The 12,715-nt window shown below is 43.2% G+C and overlaps 3 protein-coding genes across 3 annotated transcripts in view; all 3 read left to right on the top strand. All coding sequences in view use genetic code 11, as the record gives it.

Moving 5' to 3' along the window:
- Positions 1-3,142: 3,142 nt before the first annotated feature.
- Positions 3,143-3,675, top strand: EGR_08134 (Mitochondrial import receptor subunit TOM20; the record flags this gene model as incomplete). The annotated part of the gene is made up of 3 exons (XM_024497383.1): positions 3,143-3,263; positions 3,303-3,574; positions 3,616-3,675. 3 exons carry the CDS (start codon positions 3,143-3,145, stop codon positions 3,673-3,675), a joined length of 453 nt encoding a protein of 150 aa, XP_024348179.1.
- Positions 3,676-5,121: 1,446 nt separating this feature from the next.
- Positions 5,122-8,648, top strand: EGR_08133 (hypothetical protein; the record flags this gene model as incomplete). The annotated part of the gene is made up of 7 exons (XM_024497382.1): positions 5,122-5,222; positions 5,575-5,707; positions 6,858-7,134; positions 7,204-7,318; positions 7,383-7,453; positions 7,740-7,807; positions 8,484-8,648. The coding sequence occupies 7 exons, from the start codon at positions 5,122-5,124 to the stop codon at positions 8,646-8,648; spliced, it is 930 nt and encodes a 309-aa protein (XP_024348178.1).
- A 2,137-nt stretch (positions 8,649-10,785) lies between these two features.
- Positions 10,786-12,715, top strand: part of EGR_08132 (Cysteine protease ATG4C) — a gene marked incomplete at both ends in the record, with an annotated part of 15,686 nt that continues 13,756 nt past the window's right edge. The window contains 5 exons of the mRNA XM_024497381.1: positions 10,786-10,881; positions 11,396-11,657; positions 11,698-11,808; positions 12,030-12,179; positions 12,256-12,619. Coding sequence (XP_024348177.1) covers positions 10,786-10,881; positions 11,396-11,657; positions 11,698-11,808; positions 12,030-12,179; positions 12,256-12,619 — 983 coding nt within the window. The remainder of the gene's footprint in view (positions 10,882-11,395; positions 11,658-11,697; positions 11,809-12,029; positions 12,180-12,255; positions 12,620-12,715) is intronic.

The raw sequence follows: 12,715 nt of genomic DNA, 5'->3' as shown, positions 1-12,715 counted from the left end.
TGGCACTGAAAGCTCTAGAATGCATGTGAATGTTTTTCGTTAACCCATTTCTGACTCAGGTAGTGATGACGCCGACAAAGGAGTGGAGTGATGGGGTGGGGCGAAAGGGGGATCGGAGGTGATAAGTCTACGACCTCGTAACTTGAGTACATTGTGTCTAGACAGACAGTTCTACCTTCCTCCCAAGTGCCCTCACTTTAATGGGGGGAGAGGCACTAATTGGAGGAAGTAATGTAGACTGTGCCAACACCCTTACATTACCTAATTTATTGGCCTATTAGAGGCTTAAACTTCATCTAGCATCTGAAGCAGGAGCAAATCTACCTTAGTAGCTGGAAGTTCTGTAGTTTTTTGTTTGATTTAGCTCTTCTCATCCACCTCAGTCCGTTCTGAAGTAGTGAGGAAGCCCATGACACCTAGTGGAAATGCAACCATGAGGTTTAACACTCTATTAATGCATGACAGCCTCTCTCTCCTCCTTTGAGCTTCTTCCTCCTCTTGGTCAGTTTCCCACCTTGAGCATCCTACGAACCAGTCGCTCCAGTCATCGAATTTGCGTTCAACAATGATGGTATTCGTTTTCAACGCCAATGGTGCAACCTGGCAATTGAACTGGTTCTGGATCCGCAGTTGCGTCCTAATGGGGAAGCGGACAGCAGTGAAGAGGGGAGGAAACTGCTATTCTTATAGTCCTGGCGACTGGACAGCGCTGCACAATGAGGCCATCTCGTATCCCCATCATATGTCGTAACAAGGCTGGAGCAAAAGCAGTCACCTTTAAAAAGGCGAGGTCTGGAATGGCTTAACAGAAATGGTATTTTGCATCTACACCCCTGAAACATCTGGCCTCTAAGCAAGTAGAGTAAAGGTGGAGGAGGTATTGCATGCTCGCTTAAATAACCTTTTTATACGGGTACCGTAGGTGTCTCCGTTACAAACTTGCCCGTATGTTTAATGGAACCTATTTGCATGGGACAAAAGGGGGATTTAAGAATGCCACACTCTAACTGACGCAAGGAAGTGTGAAAAAAATGATATTTTTAAATTAATTCCTTTATAATTCAACCTCGTGACCTCACTCCCTTCTCATTATTAAAGTTTGACCAAGATACCACTTAAGCATTCCACTTTAATTTTTTATTAAAAAAACATAACTTCAAGTTATCATAGCATTCTAAGCTTTACTTTAACGTTTTGATAATTCGCTTAACTGCGTTTCAATGTGCGGGTGAATGAGCCGTCGGAGATCATATTTCCGTTCGCTGATAGCCTCCGGCTACGGCAGTAGACTCAGCAGTTCTGTACGCCGACAATGCATTTTCTGCCATACTAATGTAATAAGTTGTTTGCTTAACTCTCAGTTTTGGTAAATGGCTATGTAGGGGCTCCGATATTGTACCTCCACTAGGCGGCCTGGACTCTGGGTCATGCCTGTAAACCCAAGCCCCACTTTACTTCGACAGTACATAAACTGCCCCAGTGGTAGGTCTCCTTTTGTGTTCGGAGAAGTCTCAGAATGCTACATCGGTGGTAGTAGAAAGCTAACTTTATCTTAAAGGACAAGTATTCCGATTTCTACTTCTGGGTGACAAACCTTTGCGGAGCAGATACGCAGATTGCTACGGATGGAAAAATCAGCGACAGCCCATAACAGAAGGGCTGAAAGTGGCGCTCACCTTAGCCAACTTCCTCAGTCCTGTGTTATGCAGGAATGCTATTAATAATTAAAGTAACACTAGCCTTGAATCACCCGCGAAATTTCGCAGCGGACCTGTTACTGTACCTGAATGAAGATATTATTTGTGTTAACACGCGATATCTAAACGGAACACAGACAGATATGGCCGAACAGCACTAAAGTGGGAAAAAGAAATCATGCTAACACCCGTTCTTCCTTATATGACCCTACTTTTAGGCTAGAGTTCCTACCGCTTGTGATGGGCATAAGTGATGTCCAGCACATTCCTCTGTCCCCCCCCCCCCCCAACAACAGTTTTCACACAGCATGAAACTTTAGATGCAGCAGAATTGAAGAGAAGGGATTTGGGGCGTTAAGGTCAAGTATCACGGTTGACTTGTGAGTGTTTATCTCTCTGCACCGAATAGGATGCCGTGGCTGACGTGTGGGGTTAACCAGTGGGAGCCCCGGAGACGACACTCCAAAGAGGGGCCATTCAGGGCCTCCACCACAGTGCCTTCACCGGGTGGACGGACGTCCGGACCATGCCTGTAGCCCCGAGCCAAGTTATTATTGTCCTGCTGCGTCTTTACGAATGCCTTGGGGTGCTACGCTACTACGACTTCTAAGAGGTCCAGGGAGGACTCCCGGTCTATAGTGTATTATTCTCTGAGTTAAAGGAACAGGGTATATTAATTCATTTCTCGTCATTTCCTATGGGAGAAAACTGCCTCTCACCGATTTTGCACACATACTATAAACACATTTTTCGCTATTACTGTAATACAATGGTGGCTTATCCCTCGGTATTGGTGAGGCACCACATTTGTACTTTGAATTAGCCTTCTTGTACCTCTCTGGATGGGCTGGCCTTCGGGTCATGCCAATAGCTCAAAAAACTTCTCTATGCTGAATATATATTTTGCTCGGGTATTGTGTCTTCTTTCGTCTTCAGGGAAGTTTCGGGATGCTACAGTTACAGTTTTTCATTTTATATATAAACTCCTGCATAAGCTAGAGTCAGACGAGCGAGCGGGTGCTCAAAGTCCATTAACCGTTTCCCTCGAAGTAGCATTAAAAAAATAAAGTATGGGTTTTGGGGGCGAAGGCATACCTGAGGTGAACACGTAAGATAAATTTCCCAAAAATCATAAAAAACGTTGTGCAACAAATTTAAAAATTAATTAGTTATAATGTAACATCTATATTAATTCAGAAAACTAGTCCAAACCACTTACCATAATCAAAATATCCCACTTAAAACAACACCACTATTAGTGCCAGATCCTTTGTTACCTACAGTTTTTACTCCTTAGAAAAGTGTCTTCATGAGCATTTTGCTATTTTCTGTGCAGTGATAAACTGATATTTTGAAATTATATGCTTCAACAGTATCATTATTCACTACTTGATTTCAATTGGCTAATAATGCCATTAGCGTTGGGTTAGATTTAGTCGTGGAACATGGTGAGGGATCTGCTGAAACTTACACTTGCTGGAGCTGTAGTTGGGTTTCTTGGTTACTGTATTTATTTTGATCGCAAGCGCCGAAGCGATCCAGAGTTTCGTGCCAAACTTGCCAAGAGTAATTCCAACTGTTGGCTTTAGTATTTTTTATGTATAGGACGGCGAGCGAGAGCACTTGCCGCGCAGAGAGCATCAATGCCTGTTCTTCCTTCCATGAATGATCCTAGGGCGATACACAAATTCTTTCTGGAACAGATTCAGCAGGGTGAAAATGCACTCACTACTGGCTATACCGATGAGGCTGTCAAGCATTTTGCATACGCAGTTGTTGTGTGCGGTCAACCCACCCAGCTTTTGCAGGTTCTGCAGCAATCACTTAGCCCTGGAATATTTTCGAAATTGGTGACTTCACTGCCTGAGGTCAGAAAGGTAGTTACTTAACATTAATAATCCGAATTCACTCAATTTAGTTGGTTCTAGACGCAAATAATTTGCTTGCGAGGAACCAGATTGAGGAAGAATTGGAATAAACCTGTACATTTGCCTTTAGCTGAATAAAAGTTTGCCGCACAGAATTCTTTTCGGCCTTTGTTCTCAATCTGTGGCACTTTATTTAAGCCAGTTATTGTTGTTATCTTTGTTTAGATCTCACCTTCGTGGCTACTTTTTCTGGCGTGTCTCTGCACTTTGTGCAGGCCAGACACAATAAACCCCTTTGAAATGTTCCCCGGTAGTGATAAATTCGGCAGACCTGATAAAAAGCCCCTTGAACCAGGGCCCCTTAATCGCGCACACACCCTTTTAGTACGATCATTGTGGCAGCAGCTGCAGGCTGCGTTTCCTGAAGGGTTCGAGTCCCTTACCTCTGTGGATGTTGGATTTCGATGCAAGCTACGCAAAGAAGACATCCTGCTCATCAAGCGTTTCGTTGAAAAGAACCCTGAGTTTCCCATTCCCTCCGCTGATTCTGTCAATGAAATATTTTCACGCTTTATCGAACCCATTCCTGAAGAAAATGAGGCTTTCTCCTTGCAAATTCCCTTTGAATATGCATTTGCCTTCTCACCTTTTCTTATTTACCTTGTTTATCGGAAATTTGGTGCAATTATTACTACTGCGATGGCGATTTTCTTTTTTGGAGGCTATGAAGTTTATATAAAAGCCATTGCCAAACGCCATGCTCTTATCAGTCGACTGCCGTCTGTTCCTGATCACTGTCTCCCTTACTCCAAGCAGTCTTTTGTGTCTCGATTCTTTAGTTGGAAGTCGTCTCGGAGCTCCGAAGACGAGTGTATTGAGTACTTTAAACTTACAATGACTCCGCCCTATGCAGAATTGCGTCCTGACCGCATTTTTCTTCTCGTTGTTGGAGATTTCGTCGAGACCATTTCGTCCACAGCCGGCGCCAGCCTGGGACAGTTTTATTATGTACTGAATTCATGGGTACCCTTTTATGCTGCCCTTCCCTTGGCTTTCCTATTTATATGGTTACTCATCCGTGTGGCTAGTTCCCCACGCAAGTTGAAAACAAGCAAAAATAAAAGAATAAGTAAACATAAAGAGGCATTGCCTTTGAAACAAAAATGAGTATATGTACTTATTATGACCCAATGAATCCATGGCCCTAATAAATCCCCTTCCACTACTTGGAATGTTTTTTTAAAGGGTCTCTTCAAGAAAAGTATCAGGTGGTGTCTTGTTTGGATCGCCTTCAGTGTTTGGCCTTCAGTGTAAATCGGAGCAATGAGTTTGTTGGTGTTGGATTTTGGTTGTTTGTGCATAACTATCACATCAGAGGGTCTTCTGATGAGGTGTTGTGGATGGATTGGCTTCAGTCCTGGGGTTTTGCTTCCCTCTTCCTTTTTTGAAAAGTGACCGTAGGCGTGGGTTTCTTGCGACATCATAATGTGCCTGCTCTAGATGACCACGCACCAGCCTAATTCTTGTCTTCAGTTGTTGTTTTAACCTCTTCAGACATGGATCTAACCCCAAGGGAGACTGCTCTCTTCATAAGCCGGAATGCTGACCACGTGAAAATCAATGAGAAGGCGATTCCATCTCTGGCCGAGAAGGTGGGGTAAATTCAAGGAAATAACCGCTACTCCACCTTTAGCTTTATGCTGACTTGAAGAGTGGCTTTTTTTACGATTCTTGGCATGCTCAAGACATGCATCCGAAAGCAGCAAGCTCATCTACTGTGAACTGGTAGGGATGTCTGTTATTTCATTCTCTTGTTGCATCTCATGACTATCGCAAAAGCCACGGGCCATTTTGACAATACTCTAACCAAAAGCAAGTCTATTAATTCATTGGTGAATTCTCAAACCGTAGTCAGTTCTTGTCGGACTGCAATTAGTATTTACACTAGATGGTTAAACTTAAATCACTCACATACACCTCTCAGTCGCATAATTATTTTGTCTTTTAAGGGTATTTCTGGTTGACTCTTTGAATTTCTCATTCTGGACGGAAAAAGGTGTTCCCAAGTACGTGGTAACTTTCAAAGGACAACCTTACACCGGCTACATGGCCCTTTGTGCAGCAGTCAATCGTGCTCTTGAGGTAAATGCGTAAACGGGTTTACCTCGCCATTAGTCCCCATCTGATCGTAACCGAGTATTCAAGTATTAGGTCATGTTAAGGGGTGTCATAGGTGATCCGAGCAGGGCTTCAGGCTCAATCGTGGCCCCAGAAACCCCATGCAGTAACCTATGCGATTAAAACACATCATTTTGCCGCACAGTGCCTTATTCCGAGTATCGTATCTGTTCTTTGAAGGAATCGAAACCGACTGCAAAACGCGAACAAAGACCTTCTGGTGTGCTACAGGTTTGAAGATTGCATTGTCTTAATGTCCATTATTACAAAGCAAAAGTTGGATAAACACATTTGGTACAGTTCAACTTATAACTCAATAGTTTAATGGAAACAAGGATACAAAAGTGGTAACGAAAACGGCAAAATTGCGTTCTAGGTGGGTGAGAGGAGTGCCAGAACCACAAATGTGATACACAATATGCAAGCAAAGTCCTTCAAGAAGGTCCACATGTAGTAGGTGATTGCCACAAACAGGAGGGTAAGCAAAAAAACTTTCAACAGGCCTCTAGACTGCTCTGGTATAACTGCCCTTTCAGGAGTCGACCATTGCTGCTGTCCTAATAAACTTCGAGCAGCATTGGGGAGTGTAGAGATGAAACGATTGAGAAAAATACAAATGAGCATTGTTGCAGTGGTGGTGGTACTTCCTCTGCGCTGGGTGGATGTCCTTTGTTCCCACTCCGATTGCCGTTGATGGAAGGGGGGTAGGGAATCGGTAGTGGATGTATGGAGACTCCCACTTTCGTTTGTCCCTTCCTCCATAAACGCTGTGTACCTTTGACTAGTAAAGCACCCCGTTTGGTGTTAGCGCATGTGTAATTCAATTCTCCGATAGCATGTCCGGTCATATGACCGTAGTTTATTGAATTCTCCTGGTACGGCGGCATTGGACTGTGGACGAGATGATGGTCCAACGCCAAGGTTTGCTTGCTTCTTGATTTAATCTCCTCCATATACGCGGAATTAGCACCGGCAGCCACAATGATAGATTTAGAAGTAGCTGAATTGTTCTCATGAAAAGAAGCCATACTGGTGGAAACGACTTCCAAAATGACCCATATCGCTTGGGGTTGAGGTGACTATGAAGCAGTTTGTGTTTTGGCTTCTCTAACAGGAAGGAATAAATCTCCTGGACCCAAAAGTCCTCTCCAATCTCACCTTAGAGAGGTCTCGATCGATATTCCGAGCTGACGACCCGAATGTGGAAATACCGCTGTTGGAAGCGCGTCTACAGATCATGCATGAACACGCGACGACCCTGTTAAATGACTTTGGTGGCTGCTTTACTAACTGCATTAAGGTCTGTGAGGCTTCAGCAGCGAAATTGCTTCAGTTGGTGTGCGATAAGTTCCCTTCTTTCCAGGATAGAGCAGTTTACAAAGGACGCAATGGTATGTTGGATCTCCGCGTTCACAGTAACTAATTAGCCGTCTTTTATTATGCTCCTCTCTCCCCTGTAGTCACTTTCTACAAGCGTGCACAAATTCTCATCGCTGATTTGTGGTTGGCCTTCAAGGGGAAATCGTACGGTCATTTCTCAGACATTGACTCCCTCACCGCATTTGCTGATTATAGGTAAGCAAGTACTTGAGATACGCAACAGGGGTTAACGTAATACTACCACTTCATGTCATTGCAGAGTGCCACAGGTGTTGGCTTACTTCGGGGTCCTCAATTATGACGAGGACCTGATGTCCAAACTGGTGAATAGTAAGTGACTGGTTTTGATTCTAGTATCTGCGTTACTTTAGTTAACGATGTATCTACCAAGTTGAATCTATTCGCACAAATGCTACCTGACTCCTATGACATGCCTTTTCAAACATTAGTTTTCAGGACTGGTATTTCACATACGATCTTCGTCGTATAAAAGCTGACACTACAAAGGTGTCAGGTTTACCTGTTATATGGAATTAAAGGCAGATTTGAGAGTCGCCGTTATTTTGGGATTTCTGACACAGTACTCTCCATGCCTCAATTTGTTCTTTTTTTTAAGATGAACACCTCAGCAGCAGCTCCGTTTGGGAGGTGGAAATCCGTGGGGCCTGTCTTCAAGCAGTTGTGGTTAGTTCGTTTCGTACAAGACGAACGTATATTTAATCCTTCCGTTTCAAAGTATGTGCTGCAACATTAGGGGTCAGTTGATACTGTCTCTGGTAGTGTTAGAGTTGGTCTAAACTAGGGGTTAGAATTGATTTGAAATCTTATTTTTGATATTTTGGACTGGGCTCTTTAGCTTCCCTCGTCAAGGGGTTACTCTCACCCTCTAATTGGCATGATAATTGAGCAAAACAGATTATCCAGTGTCCAATTCCTACCAGACACTGAAAATGACAGGTTCGATGGTGTTGTGTCAGTCTGAGAAGAAGCAACTGTGCTGCCTCATGTTTAGGCTTTAATGTTCGCTCTGATACTCAACAAATAATGACGAATTGGTCCATTATCCGTTGATAAGTGTCTTCTTTCTGTTCGAGCGTCGCGGGTAAATAATACTTTTTTTCAAATTACCCGAGACAGTACGACCGCCTAATCATCCAACTCTCAGTACTTTCCCATTATCTAGACTTCAATTATTGGTGGAGGAGGTTTGCAGTCTATAAGCAAACACTGCGGATAGAGGTTCACTTTGCAACGCCACATAAATGGACACTTTTATGTGGCTTTACTCTACATCGCATGCGTTGCCGGTAGACCGAAAAGGGGCATCTAGGTTGTTTTGTATTTACTTTTTATGTTGAAGATTCTGGTCCAGAAGACTCAGGAGCTACTCTCGCGAGAGGGAGATAGGGAAACAATTTGCAACTCGGTGATTGCTGACAACTTTTTGTGGCTTTACCGCCGACGATTCGCTGAGGAGGTGGAGGCAGCAATGCCTATGCATCGTACACGCTGCATTTATTACTAAGATCACGAATATAATTCGCATTTTCCAAAAATAATTCTAGTGCCATAAATAATAATGCCAAGCTGCTCTGAAATAAAGTTTTGTACTAAGACGATGCTAAGTCTTGTCATATATGGAACGATGACTGACGGGGTGGAGTTGACTTGTGACATTATTTTCGTTTTATTAGCGGGATTAATTTGGGGATGACTATGCTAAATCCTCAAAGTTATGGACAAATGCAAAACCAACTCAGATAGCAATAAGACTAATAATTGGTACAAGATGTAACGCCCTAAACCTTCCCTGAAGCAGTCATAAATCAGAGCAGTAAGGGGGAAGGTGTACTATTAACGTGCAGAAGAGATGGAAGGTTAGTAGCATAGCACAGAGGGCATGGTGTCGAACTGAAGCACAACACGTAGAGACTCAAGCATTGGCGTGCCAAAACAGTCACCGCGTAGCACCCTTTACCTTTTTGGGCGTCGTGCCTGAAGTTCTCCTTCATCAACCTTCAGCGACGATCATCACAACGTAGACGATGCCTTAAAAACCATCCGCGAGCTAGCAATGTAATACATTAGTGGTTTGCTTAACGGTCGGCTTTGGTAATTGATCACCATCTATACCATTGTACCTCGCTGGGTGGCGTAGATTTCGGGCCATGCTAGTAGCCCTAGTGCCTTCTATATGCCAAATATACATATTCCACCCGAGTATCATGACTTCTTTTGTCTTTAGGGAAGTCTCGGGGTGCAGCAAACAACGCTAGTCATTCGATTTTCTTATATGTAAGAAGGCACTTGACCCCAACTTCACTGATGTCTATCGCGTTTTGTCCTAATTGTGAACTGCATTGGGGAAAGAAAACTCTGCTGACTCCATACTGATCAGGGCCGAGCCATGCACTTCAACGAAGGTATCTCGTATATCAATTGCTGTCCTTAAGACCACTGGCCGAAATAGTTCAGGGGTACGGTGTTCCACACCTGATCCTCCTTTTCACCTTCTTCCCATTCCAGTGCAGCTCAGCTTTCTACCTGGGTTCCATTCAACTAGTACATGGGTGGAGCAGGAATCACTTGTTCATGCAACTAACATCTTCAGCTCCATAACAGCCTTTTCAAAATTGTCCAAGTCTAGTGCTGCCTAAGCTGTTAATGGCATTCTTGAAGATAAGATTGGAGTGGATGTCGAAGATAGACGTCTTTTCTGACCCTTCGGTTAGAGCCCTTCACAGATGCCTTTGTCTTACCACGTTAAGATACAGTATCCAGCCACGAAATCGGGATAGTTGTCCTTTTTGATCGGATTCGCTTGCTGCTGCCACAAATGTAGCACCCCGACTATTTCCTCAAGTTCCAATAAGCCACGGTGGCGTGATACAACGTACGTAAAATACGCTTAGAAGAGCTAGGAGCCATTGGCATGGCTGTTGTCCATGCCGTTGTGCGAAAATATCACATTCAAGGCGCGAAGCGGCCGAGTAGCTTACCGCACATTTCAGTAAAATAGCAAACTTATTATGGTGATCAAAGCCAAACTGTGGATTATGCAAAATACAGACCCTTTACACACAAAACTGTGAAAATACAGTGCTGTGAAATTCAACGTCCAGCCATTTAAGCAGCCATATAGTTACAATTAAAAATAGCATGTAAAGAAACATTAAAAGTAACTAACATACCCATAATAAGCATCAATATAATTCCCAGTACATGTCAACTCACTCAAAAATTTAAAATCGCCATCAGCAGGCCCCTGGTGGCAAACTCATGCACAGCATAACGTTAAAATACGCAGGTAGAGTTGTGCAGCGGCTTCCTTGCTTAGCTCTTTCTCTCTGACCTTCAGAGCCTCCTAGTGAACAGACTGATTCAGCAAGGGTATGCTTATTACTAAAGGTTAACATAAACTCGTGCAGTTTTCGGGTGCTTCATGTTCTGAGATCACTTCTCTCACGGGGAAATCTGACGACTGCTCCGTTGCAAGATTAATGTTCACTGAAAGCTCCTTACCCAAAAGATGCACCGAAGCAATGAATGTTACATCTCATTAATTTGTGAAAATACAATTTTAAAAAGCAATTGTTAAATTTGCACAATACACTGCTGACGCACTTTTTTAATCGTTGGCAGTATCCGCTTATTTTGAAAACATGAGACTGACCAGTGTGTTAGGGATTCGGAAAATCTATCCTTTCAAGCAATCTGACTCTTGGTTTAGGAAGGACCAATGGCTTAGATTTTCCTTCGTAAGTAAAGTGTCAGAAGTGCTGCTATTGTTTTTGCAAATCACCACTTCCCATTCTCGATCTTGATGCGGTATCTGGTCTTTTTATCAGATTTGGTCGTAGGAAATATTTATTTCACTTTGCTTCTCCTTCTCATCAGGACTGCGTTACTGGCCGACAACCTTTAAATGCCTTTAAATGGTAGTGTTATTTATCTCCACCAAATGTGGTGTCTATTTATTGGAATTGTTCCATTTTATTCCCTACCAGCTAATATCATTTTTTACTCCAAATAGAAATTACTTTTAGATCGAATTTTTACTGGAGCCTCGATTTCGACTACCTCCTATCCCCCTATACTTATTGGAATTTTCAATATAGTACCATTCCGTGCAGTGGGGATAATATTTTTCTCCATTTCTACCGCCTAAATTTTTCTGCCTGAAGTAGTACTTCAGTCAGTTTTATTATCCACTACCCGCTTTCTCCACCCTAAAATTTACTGGTTTAATGCTGACGCATGGAAACTTTTCAGCTTTTTCGAGGAAGAACTGCCAGATGCTTCCGCCTAGCACGCGTCCAAGTTATGAAAGCCCTTATGCACGTGAAATCAGTTCGAGAAACCAGACGTCGTGACATTTACTCCATGTGGGACTCAAGAATCGATCGCGCTTGTAAGGACCATGGTCTTCCTTCTTCTAAGATTCTCTACACCGGTCTGGCACAATCCAACATCGCTCTCAGCAAAAATATGCTCCATACACTGGCGCTTTATGAACCACGCACATTTGAGGCAAGTATTCTTTTTCATCAATTAAAATTCCATCGTTTACCTAGAGTCTTGTGGATATTGCCAAACAGTACCACTTGGATGTGGGCTGCGACTTATTTCATGCTTCGCCCCCCTCGGGACTTTTCATTTCCCATGGTATGCTGGCAGAACCAATTGTACCTGGAAATAAACATTTGTACAAATGAACGCCCTCGTCTCTACTCTTTTCAGCTCTTCTGTACACTTGCGATTTGAAGTAAAATATCATTTTCTGAGATCTTGCTCCTTTTATTCGATAGCAATTGTGCTCATAGAAGCATTACTGGTTGATAGTTTTGCAGCCCTCCTTAAATGAACGGATATCCCCGTTCCTCGAGCAATTCTCCGTCAATTACAGACGTGGTGGAAGATGATCCAGGAGTTGTTAATCTTATCAGGTCACTGTGGAATCAAATGCGTTTTGGATGGAACGTCTCCTTGACGCCTCGATTTCTACCTGGGCTTCCTGTCCACTTCCTTGGCAAAAAATATTTTGATTTCCCTAATTGTAAGTTCATTCAGAAGTTTGCCTGGATGGGCTTCATCCATATTCGTTAATTGTTGTATTATGGAACTACTTTTAGCCGAAATGAAGCATAATATCGATGGTGAAATGGGAGCATTTCTAGCAGACTTTCAGTCCCGTCTCTGGTTTACCTACCGGGATTCCTTTCCCCCCATTCCTATTATCACCACTCAACCAATCATCTCTTCCCTTGATTCACCGACCAGCGTGCTTCTTAGGACCACTGCTGCTCTGCGCCTTCATCTAAGAAGCTCGGTACTTAATTCGGCCTCTAGTCCTTCTATCGCCCTAAAAATTCCCCTCTCTACTCGCGTCTCTGACTGTGGCTGGGGTTGCATGCTCAGATCTGTGCAGATGCTGGTGGCACAAGCCCTTCTCGTCCACTTTCTCGGTCGTGATTGGATTTATCAACCCCATAAGAAGTTAGTTGAAATGGCTTTGCTTTTTGCAGCAATGCGATGCATATTTTAATAGAGTAGTAATGAATTACTGATCCTCCCTCCTTGTCGGTTCATAAA

Source organism: Echinococcus granulosus (assembly GCF_000524195.1).
Source record: "Echinococcus granulosus chromosome Unknown EG_S00097, whole genome shotgun sequence".
Lineage (NCBI taxonomy): Eukaryota > Metazoa > Platyhelminthes > Cestoda > Cyclophyllidea > Taeniidae > Echinococcus > Echinococcus granulosus.
The sequence above is the reverse complement of the archived record's forward strand: the minus strand, read 5'-3'. Positions and strand labels throughout refer to the sequence as shown.